This window comes from Myotis yumanensis, unplaced genomic scaffold, assembly GCF_028538775.1.
Source record: "Myotis yumanensis isolate MYYU_CA2020_CCGP unplaced genomic scaffold, mMyoYum1.0.hap1 SCAF_17, whole genome shotgun sequence".
In the NCBI taxonomy this organism is placed as follows: Eukaryota; Metazoa; Chordata; class Mammalia; order Chiroptera; family Vespertilionidae; genus Myotis; species Myotis yumanensis.
The window spans coordinates 16,445,214-16,466,320 of NW_027223768.1; the positions used below are offsets into that span (position 1 = coordinate 16,445,214).

The 21,107-nt window shown below is 41.7% G+C and overlaps 1 protein-coding gene across 5 annotated transcripts; it reads right to left on the reverse strand.

Moving 5' to 3' along the window:
* Positions 1-1,981: 1,981 nt before the first annotated feature.
* PRKAB2 (protein kinase AMP-activated non-catalytic subunit beta 2) lies at positions 1,982-21,069 on the reverse strand. Of its 5 annotated transcripts, XM_070396015.1 has the most exons (9): positions 20,522-20,851; positions 15,361-15,527; positions 14,494-14,587; positions 14,134-14,254; positions 10,717-10,850; positions 9,882-9,950; positions 7,835-7,871; positions 6,729-6,772; positions 4,898-4,983 (listed from the first exon to the last, which is right to left on the reverse strand). In XM_070396015.1, the coding sequence occupies exons 1-8, from the start codon at positions 20,675-20,677 to the stop codon at positions 6,753-6,755; spliced, it is 798 nt and encodes a 265-aa protein (XP_070252116.1). In that variant the 5' UTR covers positions 20,678-20,851; the 3' UTR covers positions 4,898-4,983; positions 6,729-6,752. The 5 variants fall into 5 exon arrangements, with proteins under 5 accessions (XP_070252113.1, XP_070252114.1, XP_070252115.1 ...); XM_070396012.1 differs by lacking the exons at positions 6,729-6,772; positions 7,835-7,871 and adding an exon at positions 20,988-21,069 and having other exon boundaries at positions 1,982-4,983; positions 20,522-20,702; XM_070396013.1 differs by lacking the exons at positions 6,729-6,772; positions 7,835-7,871 and adding an exon at positions 1,982-2,176 and having other exon boundaries at positions 4,881-4,983.
* Between the last annotated feature and the right edge of the window lie 38 nt (positions 21,070-21,107).

A 21,107-nucleotide genomic window follows, 5' to 3' on the forward strand; every position in this document is an offset into this window, starting at 1 on the left:
GTTTGATTTGCAGTCAGGGCATATGCCCGGGATGCGGGCTTGATCCCCAGTGTGGGGCGTGCAGGAGGTAGCCAATCAATGATTCTCTCTCATCATTGATGTTTCTCTCTCTCTCTCCCTCTCCCTTCTCTGAAATCAATAAAAATATATTTTAAAAAATTTAAAAACAGCATATTTAGTGCTTGGTTTCTGAATACCATTTCCCATGAAAAAATTATGATTCATTGTAGAAATGCCTGCTTTGGGATTGGGGGACTAAAAATACAAGGTGAGCCTAGAATATCTTATTGTGCCTAAAGATTAGTTAGGACATGTCAAAAGGTCACAGAAGCCATTTTGAAGAGGTTGCCTGGTCAGATTAGAGACCACTGGAACACCAAAAAGAATTCTGGTGCCATTTGTTGTTTCCGTGACCAGGGTACATGAAGTGTAGACCATTCTGCCACAGGCTGAGTCACATGACATCCACCACTCTCTACCTAAAGCCTGCAGGCATAACTTGATCTGCTGTTAAAGGTTTGAGGTTAACTGTTTCGGTCTGTTTCCTTCACAGGTCTTCATTACCTGTCCTACTGTGTCTCCACTTCTTTCAACTCACCCTATTCTCACCCTCTAGTTACTCCCACAGTGTCCTCCTCTCCCCCTTAACAAAATTTAATTCAGTTAAATCTTTAGAGCAGCAGATATAAAGGAGACTGGCTGTGTTGCTTTTGGAAAAGTCCAGAGGCCAGATATGAAAAACATAGTGAAACAGAGATAGAAAATAAAAATTATCCCTAGCTAGTTTGGCTCAGTGGATAGAGCATCAGACTGTGGACTAAAGGGTCTCAGGCTTGATCCCCAGTAGGGGGCGTGTAGGAAGCAGTCCGTCAATGATTCATCATCACTGATGTTTCTGTCTCTCCCTCACCCTTCCTCTCTGAATCAATAAAAATATATTTAAAAAAAATAAGACAAAAGAAAAAGAAAACAAAAATTACCCTGGTATAATTATGGCCCTGAACAAAGCCATCTGAGGAGTGATTTGCTGTCAGAATGAAGTATATCATCTGTTTTCATGTATAATGAAGTATATATCTGGCAGAGAAAGGATAGTGGTTCTTATCCCCGGATGTATATTAGAATAATCTGGGGATTTTAAATATAGATGCCTGAACCCCATACCAGAGATTTTCATTTAATTGAGGTAAAGGTAGTAGACTGGGCATCAATATTTTTATGGAATCTGCATAGGTTATATGCATGTGTACCAAGGGTGAAAAAATTAGTCTAGGACTTGAGCTAATCTACCCCAGGATGGCTAAGTGTACAGTTTACAAAAAGTGCTGAAAATTAAATCATAGGGTTTGCACTTCTCTAGCTAATGTCGGCATACCCTGGAACAAAAAGAAAAGAAAAAGTGGCAGATGTAAAGATGACATCACTTGTGTTCTACCCTATAAATTCTCTCATTTAAATGTGCCTGTGTGGCAATTTACATTCTTTAGGTCCTGAGACTACCAAGGCAGATAGATCTCTTTTTTTAAAATGTATTTTTAAAATACACTTTTTATTGATTTCAGAGAGGAAGGGAGATGGAGATAGGAACATCAATGATGAGAGAAAATCATTAATTGGCTGCCTCTTGCACGTCCACTACTGGGGATCAAGCCCAAAACCCCCAGCGTGTGCCCTGACCAGGAATCAAAACCTGACCTCCTAGTTCATGGGTTGACACTCAACTACTGAGCCACATGGGCCAGGCTTAAGATTTTTAAAAATTGAATTTTAGAGAGAGGGAGAGGGAGAAACACTGATACGAGAAACAGCAATCAACTATTTTCTGCACACCCCTATAAGGGATCGAGCCCACAACTCAGGCATGTGCCCTGACTGGGAATAGAGCCAGCAATCTTTCAGTACCGGTTCGGGTGATGCCCAAGCAACTGAACCACATCGTCCAGGGCAGCAGACAGATCTTGATAATATAATCAGTAATCAATGAAGAATTCAATATTGCTGCATAATACTTTTATTCAACAGTTTTATGGAGAAAAACAATTTCTGTATGTGCAACATCACAATTTTCAGACACATCAGAGTTCAGTGACAAAATCCATTTGGAGAAAAGTTTTCAAACCCATTCTTGTGTGTTAATCCTCTATGAAATATTGAAAAGCAGCTCTGCACCTCAGCACTAAAGGTTACAAAAAGCACCATTTTAGGGACTCACATATTTAATTCTTTTCAAATTATAGTATTATTTCCCCTTTATGACAGAACTTCACTAATCCAAAATGCTTCAGTATAACAATAACCAACATCCTCCAATTTACCAATATTCAAACAAGTCTTACATAGGGGGCTCAGTGTGGAATTAGAATTAATAACATCAGTGAGCTTGGCTGTTCTAAAACCTGAACCTGGTTAAGGTTAGTGCTCTGTAGACGGAAACAGAAAAGTAAGATGATCAATACATAATACGATGGTAGGTATCCCTTGACCATTTAACCTGACTACAAAATCCAGTGTTTAGCATATTTCATACCAATCTTACTGCAAAAGTACTGTACTACACACAATCCATTTCCAATTAATGTTAAAACCAATACAAATTTCAATTTTTAACAAAACTTACTCACTTCAAAGCTCAATTGAGAAAAGCAAATCAAGACAAAGCCCAAATATGAATCCTAGAGAGATTCCATTACTAAGAATTGGAGTTCATAAGTAGCAGATTTGAGTTTTTTCTTTTCTTCTTTCTTTTTGCTTATAATTTAAATTTAAAAATAGATAAATTCTTTTACTCCAAAAGTTTGGGTTCATTGCAGAAATCACAGCCCTTCAAGCTCCAATTGAGAATGGTGCTTAAGAACAGACAAATGCCTAGGTCCAGACTTTTAAAAGACAGACCTTAACCCCATCCCCTCCCAGGTCCACCATCCCATTGGTAACTGGAATCAGCAGTCCCTGGTAGAAGACAGCAAGAACTTGGCTTTAAGGTTGAGTCAGAACAATGTAGGAACACACTGTATCTGCGAGTAAGCCCATGCCCCAAATCACTAGAACATGAGGATTTAGAAACCTTTGAGAACAGAATGTATTTCAAACACACACAAACAGAGACTATTGCATATCATTTTTAGTTGAGGTCAAAATTTTAAAAGCCCTGTTTCCCCAGTTAAAAGCAGGAAATTCTATCATTAGTATGTCACCTTCATTTATAGCCCACATTAATATAAGCCCAGTCTGGAGGTAACACTTCTTTCAAAATTTAACTTCATTTTACAGGCAAACATGGAGTACGAATACTTTTCAAAGGTTTTATCTCAGATTCAGTAGGTCTACAAGAGACTAGAAATAATTGGAGGGGAGTAAGTGGGCCAGGGTTTGCAGGATTCTCTCAGGAACTTCTCTTAGATTCTTCTTTTATAGGATTTTTTTTTAACCATGTAAGCATTGTTTAAAAAAGCCAAACTATTAAGGCCAAGTGTGCCCTTCACGGGTGTTGCTTATAGTGGTTGAATCCCATTCAACTCTAAGCATGACTTGAACGTTCCCCATACCAGCAAGATGCCTAACAGTTATTTTAGGTAATGTTTGACTTGAGACCCTGATAAAGTCTACCTGACAAATGAAGTTGCATCAGAATATAGAAAAAAGGATAGAGAACAGGAACAAGAGGTGAAGGAATGATGTTTTTTATAGTAAATTCTATACAGTGAAATCCAAGGACACCAATATGTTGTGTCTGATTTAATTTTTTTAAAAGGATAGTTCTGTTATTCAAGTCTGTATTTTTCTAGTATTACTCCTCAACTCAGTCATTCTTTTTTTCCCCATAATCCCAAAACCATGATGTAGTTCTTTAAGGGTTAATCCTCCTGAGAGCTATTTTCTTATTCTTCTGACTCTTGTGAAACTGCTATAGTCCCTCCCAAAAGAGCTAAAAATATTTTTCTTGCTTTTACTCATTTCTCAAATCTGCTAAACTCCATTCTGCAGAAAGTAAACTATTCCTTTAAACAATACAAAAGAATGAGTGGCTATACTTAGGGCTACCTTCCTCCCTCCCTATCTACCTTCTAAAACAGTTTCTTGGTGACAGAGTGTGACACGGCTTCTCAGGGCCATGCGACGTATTAGCCGTATAAAAAGGAACAATACTGAAGGAGTCATCATCCAGTTCCTCTCACCCACACCTTCCATACCAGCTGTTAGGCTCCCATGTCACATCTGGCTGAGAGATTACCTCAGAATTTGGGAAACTGATGCCCTCGGCATCTTTCCTGATTAGAAAGATGTGAAGGTCACCAGCACCAAAACCTACTGTCACTGAAGCCAGACCCAATTCAACAAAGCCTTTGGCCGGAAAGAAATGGAAGGGATCTCTTTTCCTGCCCCCTCGACTGACATACCTGTGTGGAACAAAAATCTTCATACATGAACATATAGGCAATTACATTTCAATACTGTTGACCAGAAATATGAGTGCAACAAAATCCTTTATTAACCACCAAGATTTTGAATCCCCCTAAGTGGCCCACTTATTTAATGGGTATTAGAAAAAAACAAAATTCTAGATTAACTGAAGATGACATAGATCCTAAGAGTTGGTTAAAATAGAATTTGGCCTGGATTTTTTTAAATGGCACACTATTCAAAAAGTGGTTGGGAGTATAAAAGTTCTCCACAAACGCCTTTTGCTGCAGAAGGTGCCTTAAGTGGCTACAGCAGTATTTATTCTCAGCAGTTAACCACCAAAGTACTTAGCAATCTGCATTCCCAACAAAACACCACCACCATACCCTACTGCCTCATATGGGGATCTAAGAGGTCTACATACCCAAAGATAACTGCCTTCAGCTTTGTATGGGAAAGCAGGAAGTCACTAAACTGACCTGTGGATGCCCTCAGTGTGGCTGGGCTCATCTGAGCAGTCAAGGAGTCTCTCAAGCATCGAGTTTGGACTCCTTCGGTGTTGAATGTTTGACGTGCATTTACCTGTAATGGAAGAGCCACAGATACCTGGAAAATATGCTTTATCTTTGAACCCCAAGAATAGATTGAATGCTACTTTTCATTCCACAAATGGAAATCACTGACCCCACCACATTATCAAATACGTTTTTTGAAAAGAGGCAGAACAAAATGATGGTTGGTTGAGAACACCAAGGGTACTTTCTTGCTTTTTGGCCTAACAAATCTTAAGTTGAGGTTACCTTTTAGGTGCATCAAATGAGCATGAATAAATCTGTATCTAGAGCAGTATTTAGTGTAATGATGTGCACAGGGTCAGCTGCATTACTTACTGTAAGATTAAGAACTAGACTAGGGAAGAAAATGCTGGGAACCATTTATCAAGAGTTCTCCTAGGAAGTCTCATAAGACCAATGAAAAGGCATTTTTAATTAAAGAAAAATGTAGGCACATAAAAATCTTTCAAGGATGAAAGACATGAAAGTTTTCCCTGGCTCACTCCCACCTTCAAGGTTGTCTGCTCTGAGAAAGAGAACATGGAGCAGGACCAGGCCAGGTAGGAAAACCTGTAGGGATGTGCCAATACAGCCCAAGCTGTGGCATCAAACTAAAACAAGAAAGTAGGCCTTCTGCATTCCTGCCTTTATTTTTTTGTTAATCCTCACCCAATGATATTTTTTTTCCATTGATTTTTATAGAGTGGAAGGGAAGGGAAGAGAAAAGTCGATATGAGAGAGACACATCAATGGGTTGCCTTCCACATGCACCTCAACCGGGGCCAGGGATTGAGCGTGCAACCCAGGTATGTGCCCTTGACCAGAAATAAAACCCACGACCCTTCGGTGTGTAGGACAATGCTCTAACCACTGAGAACACTGGCCAGGGCTTCCTGCCTTTCTTATAATGCTGAGCCATTTTCCTTAGTAGAAGTTAGAGCAAGTGGTAACAAAGTGGCCTAGGCCTGTGCTGGGCTAAAAAGGACTTTCTGGCAGCCCTAGTCTCTGAGGAGGGTCAGATATCACACAGACTTTGAAAGGAGTCATTTACCCAATGAGTTTTTGTGTTAGGGGAGGGTCATGTATAGGATCTGCAAGAATGTAAAATGAGAGGAAAAAAGGATTTTTGTGGGGCATCTGGTATTATATAAAAAACCCAGAGTGTATCCTCAGGTGAGGATAAAAAAAAGACCACCACAAAACCAACCAACCAACCAGCAACACAGATTGTGCCATATACTCTGGGAATACAGAAAACCCATGCAAGAAAAGCTGCCCCTGAAAGGAGGGGCAGCTGTAAGTAGGGCCCGAGTAGGGCACAAGTCCATCCCTTGGAGAGCCAAGGTAGCAGTGATAGACTCTCCACCCATCAAGGATACTGAGTTTGCTCTTCATTTTAGTAAAAAAAAGCTTCCTATAATGAAGGCTCTTCCTGCAGCATCCCCAAACAGCTCTTGGTGCATCCCTAGAGGCAGAGAGAATACATCTAGCTAGGAGGCGTCCACTAACCTTCCTCTCATATGTATACATATATGTATTTGTTTTCTTAAAATGAACGCCATGAATTCATAAACCCCTCATCTTCAATCAAATGCAAAAGCAGAGCATCCTACTCAGAGGCTCTGAAACACACATATCAGCCTCAAAGCAAATCAGCCTTCCAGTCTCGGGTAAGACTAGTCTAGTCCAGAAAGGCAAGGAGACTGCTTCTGAAGCCTGGGAGGCCGAGAGGGATCCCTTCAGATGGGCTTGTACAGCAGAGTAGTGACATACTTCTTCTTGTAGCGATGGGTTGCACTAAGGACCATCACACTGTCCTGCAAGGAAAAGAAACAGACGCAGCTATTTTGTCAGTTCAGGTGGCACACAGTTGCTCACTTTTAAGAGACATAGTTTGATATTATAAAAGGAGTTTGGTTTTAGAGTCAAGTCAACTTAAATCTGATCCTGAATCCTACTGTTACTCTGTGACCTTGAATAATCTACTTCATGTCTGTAAGTCTTTTTTCTCATCATTAAAAGGATAATACCTACCATTAAGGTGGCTCTGAGGTTTACATCAGAGTATCTGGCATCGTACCTGACACATAATAGGTGCTGGTGTTGAAGAAAGATTAGTCTCCTATTTCACTCCTTCCCCATTTTAAATTTGAATATTGGGTTTAAATCTAGCAAAGAAAAAAAGAAAGAAACACCCTGGCAATCCATTTATGGAAGGAATCTTAAATGCCATGAGAAGAAAGGGCAGTGATGTTTTTAGAAAACCATTTTCAAGCCCTGAAGCAGGTCTAATTTCCATTTAAAAAGTCTTCTTTGATCAAGAGGGGACTCAGGAATCCCCTCCTATCCTTGAATAAAGTAGACCCCAAAATCCTCCTAGGAAAGACACTCAATCCAATTGATTAATTCCAAACAGCCTAAACAATCTGGGTCAAGGCCAAGGTGAATCACAATACTCAAGACCAGTGTGAAAAGCAAAAGGTACAATTTCCCAGGCTGTGAACCACAAGAGAAGAGCGCAGGCCTGTGGACATCCATTGATAGTTAAGGAGCAGTAACAGGAGGCAAAAGTTCAGTCAGATCCAAAGAACCCAAGCAGATCCAATTGAGAACCCAGTGCATCTTCCTATTTTCCCCTATACTGTTTGTCCGCAATCAATGCTTCCCAGATTAACATTTTGTGACCAGAGAATGCTGATCCCAGCCTAAATATGACATAAGCAAGGCAGGTAAAAAGCTCAACTCCAAGAAGGGTTTGGTAGAAATGAGGGGCAGGTGAGAGAAAGACCTACTGGGAAAGACCTGGCATAGTAATATCTAGGAAAGAATATGGAATGAGGATAGGAGGACTGGACTTCAGTCCTCTCTCTGGTACTTACTGGCAATATGACCTTCTCTGAGCCTTAGTTTCTTTATCTATAAAACAGGGGTTAAAAATAATACTTACCACACAAGGTTATTATAAAAAATAAATTCCGTTATATTTTTAAAGTACCCGCTAAAGAAGTCATCTGTTAAAGAAGCTGTATCAGTGATTTCCCTTATCTGATGCACATCTAAGAAATATAAGCAGCTTAAAAAGATGATTAGGGCCCATCCTAGATGCACTTATTCAAAATCCCTGGGATGTAGCCTCTGAATCTGTATTTTTACAAACTCCCCAGGTGATGATCATCTGGTAACTGCAGAGCAAAACTTTATTCCAATAGCCAGACCACAAAGACATGACTGGACTGAATGACTATTTCCAACCTAGACTCTAAAGCAGCAGAGAAATCAAGAAGGACTATAAGAATTGGAGGGGACATTGCAAATCTGGTCACACTTCTCCCAATATAGGAGATGCAACCACTTGGGTATCTATGAATGAGGCACCTGAAAGCAGCTGTGCCCACCTTTAAAAAAGTGAGGGCTTTGATATCACATTTAGGTATTCTTGGAATCGAAGCTAAACTTGCTTTTTGTGCAAGTGGAATTTTAGTGCTATGTACTCAAACTTAGTTAAGTAGGTAATAGAGTGGTTATAGCTACCCACAGGGTAAGCTAAGAACACACATGTCTGTATCTATGAGTTTCAGTTTTATATCCCACACATAAGAATTATATGGTTCTTAGCTTTTTCTGACTGATTTATTTTGCTTAGCAAAATATTCTCCAGGTCCATCCATGTTATCACAAATGGCAATATTTCACCTTTTCTTATGGCTCAGTAGTATTCCTGTGTGTGTGTGTGTGTGTGTGTGTGTGTGTGTGTGTGTATCTCACATCCTTTATCCAATAATCCATCAAAGAACACTTTGGTTGTTTCCATGTCTTGGCCTCTATGTATAATGCTGCAATGAACATAGGTGTATATATAGATTTTTGCAAATGAATGTTTTCAAATTTTGCAGGTAGAGACTCAGAAGGATTGCTGGGTCATATGGTAACTCTATTCTTAATTTTTTGAGGAGCCACCGTACTGTTTTCTATAGTGGCTGTACCAGTTTACATTCCCACCAGCAGTGAATGAGGGTTCCTTTTTTCCCCACAACCTCTCTAATATTTGTCTTGTTGATAATAGCCATTCTAACAGGTATGAGGTGGTATCTCATTGTAGTTTTGATTTGCATTTCCCTAATAGCTAGTGAAGTTGAACATCTTTTCATATATCTGTTGACCATTTGAATGTTTTCTTTCAAGTGTCTGTCCAGGTCCTCTGCCCATTGTTAATTGGATTATTTGTTTGATTGGTGTTGAGTTGCATGAGTTCTTTAAGTATTTTGGATATTAACCCCTTATTGGAGCTGTTGTTTGCAAAAATCATCTACTCCATTGATTGCCTTTTAGTTTTGGTGGTTTCTCTTGCTGTGCAGAGTTTTTTGAAACTAAGATTAAAAAAAACACACACACACAAAAACCCACCCACTAGTTAAAAAAGTTCTTTCTCTCTCTCTCTCTCTCTCTCTCTCTCTCCCCCCCCCCCCAATTTTTTTTGGGGGGGAGGCAACCAAAATTTTTGGTGGCCTAAAAAAAATAAGTAAATAAGTTATTTCCTTATATGCCTGGCCAGTGTTGCTCAGTGGTTGAGTGTTGACCCAGGAACCAAGAGGTCACCCGTTCCATTCCTGATCAGGACACATGTCTGGGTTGCAGGCTCAATCCCCAGTATGGGGCATGCGGGAGGCAGCCAATGGATGACGTTTCTCTCACTGATATTTCTATCTCTCTGTCCCTCTCCCTTCCTCTCTCTCTAAAAAATCAATAAAAACTTATTTTTGGGGAAAAAAAATAAGTTTCTTATAATTTGACCATTACTGCCAGCCTCAGCTTCAGTGAAGTAGCAGAGCAAGTAATCACTGGAAAACATATATTACCCTTATGTGTGGGATATAAAAGTGAAATCCATTTTGGGGAGCTCTGTGAAGAGCCAGCCCCATCACTTACCTTTATGGACAATGCATAGAGATGGTTCAGCATAACGTGATTTGGTTCGGGGAGCAAGGCTGGATCACACTAAGAGAAAAAAAAATCACTAAGTGGGGTTAAATGCACAGTCTTAAACCAGGCAGTTTATTCTTCCTCCAAGCCCTTCGGGATTGTTGAGAAACTCTAAACTAGTATGTATATATGGTTCCTTTTACATACTGCACTCATCCTTGTATATATCAATAATACAGTCTCATTACAGGAAATCAGGAAAATTCTGAGTCCAGGACAGAAATGCTAAGCCTCAGCATCAATTCATCTTCCGTAATAGAGCTAAGACAAAAACGTTGCCCACAACACACACAGAAGATACAGGCTTAAGAGGCAACAGTAATCTTAATGGGAATCATGTGAATTGACTAGAGATGTAAATTATATGAAAACCACACACAAAAAAGACCACTTACACTTCTTTTCTATATCCTCAAATGATAAATGTGCCCAAAACAAATGATATAAGTTCCCGAAACTGGTTCTAGTAATCCATAGCTCTGGGCCTGAATTACTTGAAGCAGAGACAACTATGAATTCTGATATCAGTACCTGGCAAAGTCACAACTCAGCCCTAGAAAAAAGAAACTATAATGATATATGTATCTATATATGATATCTATATATAACTATATGTATGATCATATGAAAAGATTAGATTTCTTCTTTTTTTCCATGTATGTGATGTTTTCTCTTCACACACCTTTGTAATAATCCCAACCTCTAGGATTAGTAAACTTTACCTCAAATGGTCCCAGTGACCTACCTCAAGATGCCCCAGCAGTACTCTCAGGATACTCACAGAAATATTAGTGTCCTTGTTAAGAATAACTTGGAGAAGGTGAGGAGGCAAGATGGGCGGGGATCTGAATCTCTCCTCAGATCGAAACACATACATTTCTTGACTATAAGGGCCTGGGGGTGAGCTGGAAAGGTCTGGAAGACATTTATCCAAATATAAGGGAAAGTTAAGAGAACTAGTAAAAATGCATGAAAAAAAAATAATCATGGCATCTAATAATAAATACATATAAGTCATGAATCATAAACTTGTGACATGTTGGGTCTACAACTGTAAGGCAGACAAGAAAAAATCTGAGTTATCCTGAACATAAACTAGGAAGTTCCTCAACCTGGCAACATGATATGGAGGATACAGGAGGAGATGAGGGGTAAAAGAGGTTGGTTTTGGGAAGAAGTACTCCATTTATCAGTTTCCTCATTCATACAATATGCACAGTTTCCTCATTCATAAAATAAAAAGAATCTCTACCCTATTTCACAATGTTTTTAAAGAACTCAAATAAGAAAACAAATGTGACAATGCCTTGTAACTGTAAAACAGTATAAAAAAGATTAGATTTCTTCTTTTTTTTCCACCCAAAAACCAGACAAGGTTATACACTCTAAGATTACTTATACTACCATGATTGCAACAATGAGGACAAAATTACTAATAATATAGTAGTCATTAGGGAAATGCAAATAAAAACCACAATAAAATACCACTTAACATGCATTTAGATGACTATGATAAAAAAGACTGACAAGAACAATAATTGTTGGCAAGTATGTGGAGAAATTGGAACCTTTGTACTGTTCCCATTGCTGGAGGGTAGGTAAAGTGGTGCAGCTGCTTTGAACAGTTTGGCAGTTTCTTCAAAAGTTAAACATAAAGTTACCATATGACCCAGAAATTATATTCCTGGGTATATACCCAAGAGAAATGAAAACATATGTCTACACAAAAACTTGAACACAAATGTTCAAAACAGCATTATTTATAATGGACTAAGAGCAGTAACAAATCCAGCTGTCCATCAGCTAGTGAATGGATAAACAAAATAGTATATTCATACAGTAGAATTTTATTTGGCTATAAAAGGAATAAAATACTGATACATATTACAACATGGATGACCATATTAAGTGAAAGAAGACAAACACAAAAGACCACATACTGTATAATTCCATTTACATGAAATATCTCAAACAGGCAAATCCATAGACACAAAGTGGATTTGTGGTTGCTAGGGACTGCTGATAGTTATGGGATTTCTTTCTGGGATGATAAAATACTCTACAATTAGACAGTGGTGATGGTTACACAACTCTGTGAATATACAAAAATTACTGAATTGTACACTTTAAAGGGTAAGTGTTATGAATGTGAAAAAAAATGAATAATGGTCCTGGTTGGTTTGGCACAGTGGATAGAGTATCCGCCTGGGGACTGAAGGGTCCCAGGTCGATTTTGGTCAAGGGCGCATACTTCGGTTGCGGGCTTCGGTGCCGGTCGGGGTGTGTATGGTAGGCGGCCACTCAATGTGTCTTTCTCACATCAATGTTTCTCTCTCTGACTCTCCCTCTCCCTTCCACTCTCTCTAAAAATCAATGGAAAAATATCCTCGGGTGAGGATTAACAACAACAAAAAAAGTATAAACCAGAATAGAAGAAAATATATAAAAATAAAGAGAACTATAAGTGTTTGCTTAACAAATTTCAATATGTTTATAGTTTCTAGTGAAAAAATAACCAGTATAAGAACTCATATTTCAGTTGAATATATGAGAGGCAAAAGAGTAGCAATAATATTGTTATATTAAGAAACATCTTAAAACTATGTAGAACTTGAAATTTTTCAAAATACTCTGTTATTTTGTCATGTGGTCCACAAAACACCCCATGGAAGTACTTAGAAATTTTTTATTTCCCTTTCATTCAAAATTTAAAAAAACAAATTGGTTAAGTGATTTGCCCAAAGGTACATACTTAGCAAAATGTTCACTGAGTACAGATTCCTAATAAAATGTATTTTAAACTTTACCTTAGTGGATCAGGAAATTGGGTAGAAGAGGGAAGAAAGAAATATCAAAAGTATGCTAGTCCTCTCTCTATATAATTATGACTATATGTCTCGTATTTATTGGCTGCTTTGTCAGAATAATGAAATACAAAAATTTAGTCACAAGTGGTCTCATGATTTAATTCAGTATTTTTAAACCCTTTTTACTCACTGCCACACTTTGTGCCCTGAGATTCTAATATGCCCCATTTCAGGTACTGTGTCTCCTCAGTACCTGAATCATTGAGAATCTAAGCCTCCAATTTTATTCATAAGGAACAGAGAACCAAAAAGGTTGAAGGACTTGTCCATGATGGCAAAGCTAGTCAGTAGCAGAGGCAGGCTTTGCGCCCACAAGGAGAAGTATGCTCACTGGAAACACATTGCACACAGTTCTGTAGACAGTCATAGCCTTTACTGTAAAGTAACAAAATGGTAACTGTGAGTGTGGTTAGCAAATCACCCATCTGGTGCTGCAGCAAATGCACATAGAGATGAAGGCCTTCCTTGGAAAAAATGATATTGGGAGAAACAAAAGGATACAGGCCTTTTACTCTTCCAAGGCATTAAAAAAAAAAAAAGAAAGAAAGAAACACAAAACTTCAGTTAACATACACACACAAGAATTGTGGGGTTTTGAAACTCCTCTTTCCCCAAAGACTGCCATTCCTGTAGGGTCCTTGATAACACTGGAGGCAAACCAGACAACATCTAGCCCCCAAGCAGTGGGGGCGAGGGGTGGGGATACCACCAAAGGTCAATGAAAAGCTTGAAATATTGTTAGAAATAGATTTTTCAACTATTGGCCATAGCCCATTATTTGCCAAAAAGGAAAGGATAAAATAGAAAATAGAGTGCATTATATATAATAAAGGCAACACTGTTCTGCAAGACTTGTGTTATAGGTGTGTGTGTGTGTGTGTGTGTGTGTGTGTGTGTGTGTGTGTGTTGGGTTATAATGTAAAACAAAAGTTTTACTGCAGATCCTGGTTAAAGTTTGAAATCAAATACTCTAAACTGAGATTTTTTTTGTCTCAGAGCATGGGACCAAAATGCTTACAGAATTACACAGGGTGGGGCAAAAAGTAGGTTTACGGTTGTTTGTATGGAAAATAATAAAAATGATAAATAATAATACAAGCATAAACTCTGTTTTGCATACCCACAACTATAAACCTACCTTTGCCTCACCCTGTATATAAATCAGAAGATTCCTGAAGAGAAAATGAAAATAAAACACACAAATAATCTCAAATAAACGCAACAAAAATTCTTTACAAAAAAAATAATAATAATAAAAATAAAAACCACTTTTGGGAAGAAACATGCATTATAAGAAAAACATCAAGAAAGAGCAAATACGACAAAATTACCTCGACAAGATGTCTCCGAGCTTTCCATTGAATCTAGTTTTAAAGCATCAAACACCTCAAAATCAGACTTTTTGACATGGATCAAATTGTTAATCGTGCCAAGCTGACTGGTAACCACAGGCTGAAACAGTGAATGGGAAAAATTTATGAGTCCCTGTTTCAAATCCATCTCTTCCATTCAAACTCTCCTCTTTTTAAAAATGATCATACTCGCCACCTCCATCTTTTATCAGGAGATAAATCCTCCAGTGCAGGAGAGCTGCTGCCCAGCAACCTGACAGCAGTGAAGATGAACACCCAGGGGAATAACAGCTAGGAGGAGACTAAGTCAGTGCTTACCCTTGGAGGTCAAGGCCTTACCTCTGATGGATCATGAACCCACTGTCCATCCACAAAGAACTTGTACTGATGCTCTCCCTCAGGGAGGTCCAGGATGGCCACAAAGTCATTATGGCTACAGAAGAAAACAGAAAGTTAAGCAGGCCAACTTCTTATCTGAAGACGGAAAATAAATGTAAAAACCATGAGGCAATCAAAATATCATACCAATTATCGTCTACACTGCTAAGTGGTTGTAGCCTCTGAGGTAATTTATAAACCCAGTTTCCTTTCCTATATCATGTTCAGCATGCATTTGCCAACCCCTCCCAATAACTTTAGTTCTTAACTAATGTCTGGAAAAGAATAATAAAAAAAAAATGTTAATCTCCCCAAATGGTTCACCTTAGCACAAGTATTTTGCTTCAGCAGAACAGACCCCTCACAAGTGTAAATAAAACAGCAGGTAGGTTCAGGATACAGAAGTGGCTCAGGGTACCCTTTCCATATTTTGGTGAGCATCTTCTGGAAAATTACGTACTGATAGGTAGGCCGTTCTGATAACCAGTTAAATAATTCATTATTGCCCTGGAGGCAACAAATAACATTAGAACAGTGTGTTTCGTTTTAGTGCAGAAGTCAGAGCAACTAGACTCAGCTAGTTATAAAACACTTCCTACAAGCATAGAAAGGACTTGAATTAATACGGTCCTAAAGAATGTGCCCACAAAACTATAAATCCCTCCGAGTAGTAAAACACCTCTGACTCACTATGAAATTAAAATTAAAAAGTCGCAGATATAGTCACTGGTCACAGAAAATGCTCAAGAGTCCCTAGCAGGTGGAGAGTAGTCCCGCCAGGTCTCTACTCCTGGACTCTGTAGACTCAATCAAGACACTTGTCTTCACCTCTTAATCATTGGAATCTTGGTGCTCCAATTGTTGAAGGACCCGGAGATGAAGACCTCCTTGCCTCCTTCAGACCAGCGGATAACAGTGGGTCGGGCCTGCTGTGTGGGCTTTACGGAGTCCTCCAAATCCTGCTGCCACGATACAAACTCTTTGTCCCCAGGGAGCTGTAAGAAGGATTAGGTCATCCCTAAATTGTGACCCAGGAATTCTGAAAAGGTCACTCTCCTCCCTAGGGCAGAGAGCGGTCCTAGGTTTCTGCTAAGGATCAATCAATCAGCCCTGAAATTAGCAAGTTTGGTTTTGAACACACTATAGACCAGTGGTTGGCAAATTGCGGCTCGGCAAACCGCGCCTCGCGAACCACATGCGGCTCTTTGGCCCCTCGAGTGTGGCTCATCCACAAAATACCACGTACAGACGTGCACGTACAGTGCAATTGAAACTTTGTGGCCCATGAGCAGAAGTCGGTATTTTGTGGAAGAGCTGGTATTTTGTGGAAGAGACACACTCAAGGGGCCAAAGAGCCGCATGTGGCTCGCGAGCCGCAGTTTGCCGAGCACGGCTATAGACTAATAACTCCTCTAGGACCAATATGGTCAAATAAATGGCTTATGCTCAAGGGCTGCCCAAATCACATCCTAACTTCCAAGTCTGTTTCCTATTACCACATTAACTCACAGGCAGGCAACTATGATATGCTTCCGAGTGCCTCTTAAGAGAAAAAATGTGAAAATGAAGTATTTTTATATATAAAAGCCTGTGACCTAATGACTGGTCGACCGGTCGCTATGACGGCACTGACCACTAGGGGTCAGGTGCTCAATGCAGGAGCTGCCCCTTGGTGGTCAGTGCACTCCCACAGCCAACCTCCCACGGCTGGCCAACCTCCCGTGGTCCTTCCCCTGGGCCAGCAGGCCAACCTCTCTCGGTCCCTCCCCCGCAGCCAGCCACCCCGATAGCCGGCCAGGGCAAGGGACCCCACCCTGCATGGATTCGTGCACCAGGCCTCTAGTCCTATATAATAAAAGCCTAATATGCAAACCGACCAAACAGCGGAATGACCAGAGAAATTACTGGTCGCGATGTCGTGCACTGACCACCAGGGGCAGACACTCAACGCAGGAGCTGCCCCCAGCCCGCAGGCCCCAGGCAAGCCAAGGCGGGTGCCAGCGGGGGGGGGCCCCCCAATCACGCCTGTTGCCCCACAGAGGGAGGCAACCTGTGGCGGGGGGCGGGGCCGGCGAGTGGGTGATACCAGTCCGGCCAAGGCGGGTGCCAGCGGGGGGCCCCCTAATCACGCCTGTTGCCCCACAGAGGGAGGCAACCGGTGGCGGGGGGTGGGGCCGGCGAGTGGGTGATACCAGTCCGGCCAAGGCAGGTGCCAGTGGGGGCCCCCCCAATCGCCCCACAGAGGGAGGCAACCAGTGGCGGCAGGGGGCGGGGCCAGTGAGTGGGCAGTGCCAGGCCAGCCAAGATGGGTGCCCACGGGCATCCCCAGTCACCCCACATATCGGCCCTGATCACCGGCCAGGCCTAGGTACCCTACCTGTGCATGAATTTCGTGCACCGGGCCTCTAGTGGTTCTTTAAAAAATAATTACAGTAGCCATGTATTTTTCACGTGCAAGTATGAACAGCTCTCAATTATCAGTTGCAATGGAAGATAAGAGATACTGAATTTCATAAATAATTCATAAACTCCATTTTAGCTAATAGGTTACAAAGGGCATTAAAAACATAAAAACCAGATCATTGTTTTCTCAAATTTTGAGAATTGGTTATGAACTCTTATTTGCCCACCATACTAATTATTTCAGGAGTAGGAATGAAAATTCTATCTGGAGCCTCAAGAAACATCAGGTCAAAAACACAGCTCCCTTCAACAAAAGCAGTTCCAATATCGAATGAGGTCTGTAGGGTTCTGAAAAATATCGACTCCTTACTTAGTTTCTTTTCATTACCATGCTGGGAAATTTCCTGGGACTCAGAGACTGAAGAAAGAGGTTGACAGTGCCATCATTACATCAGAGTTTATTAAGGGAACTTACATGAGGTTCATCTTGGGCTTCAGCAAGATAATGTGGATGAACTCCAAGCCCTGCAGCAGGCACTGAAGAAATATATAGAACAGAGCAAAATGGATAGGAGTACTGGGGCAGGAGCCGCCCTAGATAAGGGGAAATAGCCTTAGTGCCTGCCCAGGGCAGGGCAAGCGCTTGTTCTAGGAACCAGTACACCTGGGACATATGGAAGGGGTCAACCAAACAATCTCTGAGGGGATTTACAGGAAGCAGTCTCTGTTCTGGCGGGGATCTAGCTGGATGTAGGTAGAGGACATGTCTTAGAACAGTCTCTCCACATACCATCCTTTAGAAGGAGGGTTGGCAAACTATGGCCAGTAAGCCAGATGTTTTATAAATAAAGTTTTATTGGAAAATAGCACACTCACTCATTTACTTAGCATCTCAGCTGTTTTCGTGCTACCGTGGCAGAAATGGGTAGTTGTGAGAGCCTATACGGTCTGCAAAGTCTAAAATATTTACTACCTGGCCCTTTACAGAAAAAAAGTTTGCTGAGCCCCACTTTACATAGGCTTAAATGACGTTGGTAAATAGAGAAATAAGACTGTGCAGTATCAAGTGAAAAGATTACCAAATAGCCCTAGCCAGGTGACTCGATTAGTTTGGGCATCATCCCATGCACTGAAAGGCTGCCTGTTGGACTCCTGGTCAGGGCACATGCCCAGGTTGCAGACTCGATCCCTAGTTGGGGGGTGTGCAGGAGGCAGCCAATCAATGTTTCTCTCTCACATTGATGTTTCTCTGTCTCTCCCTCTCCCTTCCTTTTCTCTTTAGAATCAATAAAACATATTTTAAAAGAAGATTATCAAATAAAGTAATGTCTTTTTTTTTTTTTTTAAGGGTTAGCTTATTCATTTGGGCTTTATTTTCAAAATGGCTGCGGCAGTCTACCTTCCACACTGCCTCTCGATCATCCTCAAAACTGCACTGAGTCACCAGTAGCTGTATAATCTGAAGTAAACAGAGAAAGAGAAATGAAGGCACTTGCACATTATATAAGTGGCTTAAGAGAAAACCTGGTCTCCATATTCTTAAAGCAATGCACTCTTGTCTGACAAGCTGCATTAAGATTACAAAATGTCTACGTATGTCTAAGAATAATTCTCAGATTCTGATTCAAATATAGGGCCTGGGAATCTCTTTTAAGTTTCCCATATAATAATATAAATAAAGAAAAAAAACCCCTCATTTTTAGAGATCTGTCCTAAAATAGATAAAATAACATATGACATGTCTAGAATTTGCTTCAAAATAATTGGTGGGGAGAGTGAATGGATATAGGTTATATAAATTCATTCATGATGTGATCATTGTTTAAACTGGGTGACAGGTATTTAGGAGTTCATTACATTGTTCTTCCTAAACTTCGAAACATGGAAAATGTTTCAAATTTTCCATAAAGTGTTTAAACAAATGTCAGGTGATTTTCATGTGCAAACAGAATTGAGAACTGAAGAAGGTTGGCATTCAAACCAATGTAGGCCCTACTGCCACTGTTTCTATCAGTTACTTTTATGATTTAGGATTTTCGATTTAGAATTTGGAAGCTACAAACTATTAATATGCCTAGCTTTGGAAGAAAGCCCTTCCATGTATGACATGACATTTCTGTGGTATATATGAGTACAGCTGACTAGCAGAAAGACTGTTTACTCCAAGTTAAATTGTCAGCAAAGTCATCAGGGAAAGAGACAATTAGAATTACAGTTTGAAATGTTCAAGTAAAACATTGAGGGAAGAAGACAGTAATTTGAGAACTATAAAATTTTAGACTTGGAAGAGATCTTAGGAATGATCTGAACCAATTTTCTTATTTCACAAATGGCAAGACTGAGGGAAGGGAAAGAATGATCCGAAATAGGCTCCATTTCAGATAGAGCCACCTGGCTTCAATCCAGGACACCGATTACCGCACTCACAGCTTGACAAAAACGCTATTCTTAATTCCTGAGTCATCAATGTAGGAAAATGGAAAAAATACAGGGAGGTAGATCACCTTGAGAAACCTGGAATAAGTACAATCAGATGGCTGGGTGGACAGCCCAAATGATGAAGAAGGAGTCCTGAAGTGGGAGAAGAAAGGAACAGAAAAGATACCCCAAGAAATGGTCCCTTTAATCATCCTCAGCCCTCCTTTCTCTGATGACGTTCTCAGTTGGGATCCAAGAAAATAACCGTATTCTATGCGCCACCAACTAGACAGATCACTCTCTATTACTTTGTTGGAGAAATAAGAAACATCAAACACACCCCAATCTCAATCCCTCCATTTTTTTTTTCCATCCCAGTTGGCCTTAATGCATTTAATGCTGACAGCTCTAAAAATGATTAGAAGCATTTGGATGGTAATCATACTGCTGTCAGCTCCATCGGTCCTTGCTGTAGAGTGAACACAGGTTGCTGCTTTCCTGAAAGACCTAGGAACGGAGAGCAAGTTCTCCGGAGCAGCTGCGGGTGGTCCTTTGCAGCCATGGTAGCATTATGAAGTACTGCTGGGACACGGGGAAATCCTGGAATTATTTGCTCTGCTGCTGAGGAGCAGCCTCTGGGCAGGAGAGAAGCACAACCTCAGTCACTGCAGACGGCCAGAGTATGGGGCAGAAACCGAGCAGCGATGTCCTTAACGGAGCCCCACTGCCAGGAGAAAGTACTCAAGCAAGCAGCCGGGTGCCACTCACCGCCAAGCCAAAGGGAAAAGGACCCGAAGTGCTGAGCTCCTGGAAGGGTAAACATGACATTCGTTTACCCACCTCGGGGCAAATGTGAGACACTGGAGTTTTCCCCCGGCGCTTACAACCTATATAATCATCAATACTTTGGAAGAGGACACCTTCCTGTTAGGAGAACCAAAGAGAAGGGGGCGGGCGTCCTCCTTGTCATCCTAAAAATGTGGCCAACAGACTGGCCGGAAAACGAGAAAAATCCCACTTCTGTTTGGAGGCAGCACTGCAAGAGGAGTCGCCATCCAACATCTCCACCCCCGGAAAATGCCCTGAATTCACAAACACCATCACCTGGATCAGCGGCGCCCAGGCCGCTGCAGGATCGCCACCCGCGGGGGCGCGGGGGCTCGCTCACCTTGGCGTCGGGCAGGCTGAAGACGCTGGGGTCGTCGGTGCTGCCCACCATGATCTTGTGCTCCTTGCCCGGGCCCGGGCCGCCGGCGCCCTCCGCGCGCGCAGCCTTGGCGCCGTGGCGCTCCCCGGCCACCCGGTCGCTGGCGGTGTTGCCCATGGCTGCGGCTCGCGTCGGGGGCCACCTGTCGTGGGGAACAACCCGGGGCGGGGAACACCCCGGCGGCGCGTCAGGGGCACCTCCGGCCCCGCCCCTTCGCCCGGGGTTCCGGTTCAGGGAATCCCCGCCGCAGGGAAGCCGGCTCGGGGTCGCTTCCCTCCCGGGCCTCCGGGAACGCCGTGCGCACCCCTCTCCACCCGCCTCGCTCCCTCGCTGCGCGCCGCTCAGGAATCCCGCTGTCGGGGACCCCCAGGCATCCCCGCGCTCACGCCCGCACCCGGATCCCCGCCCGCGACGCGCTCCCGCCTACCCGGCCGCCGGCGCGATGGGTGTTCCGAGGATACGGCCACCAATAAAGTTATTGAAATTGAAGCCGCGCCCGGGTAGCAATCCGGGATTCCTCCTAAAATGGCTACAGCCCGCCCCACCC

Coding starts and splice junctions, on each gene's coding strand:
- PRKAB2 (XM_070396012.1), bottom strand. CDS start 20,677: ATGGGCAACACCGCCAGCGACCGGGTGGCCGGGGAGCGCCACGGCGCC. Junction 14,588..15,360: donor AAGATTCCAATGATTAAGAG/GTGAAGACAAGT, acceptor TTTCTTCTGTAG/CCATAATGACTTTGTGGCCA. Junction 14,255..14,493: donor GGGTTCATGATCCATCAGAG/GTAAGGCCTTGA, acceptor TCACTGTTTCAG/CCTGTGGTTACCAGTCAGCT.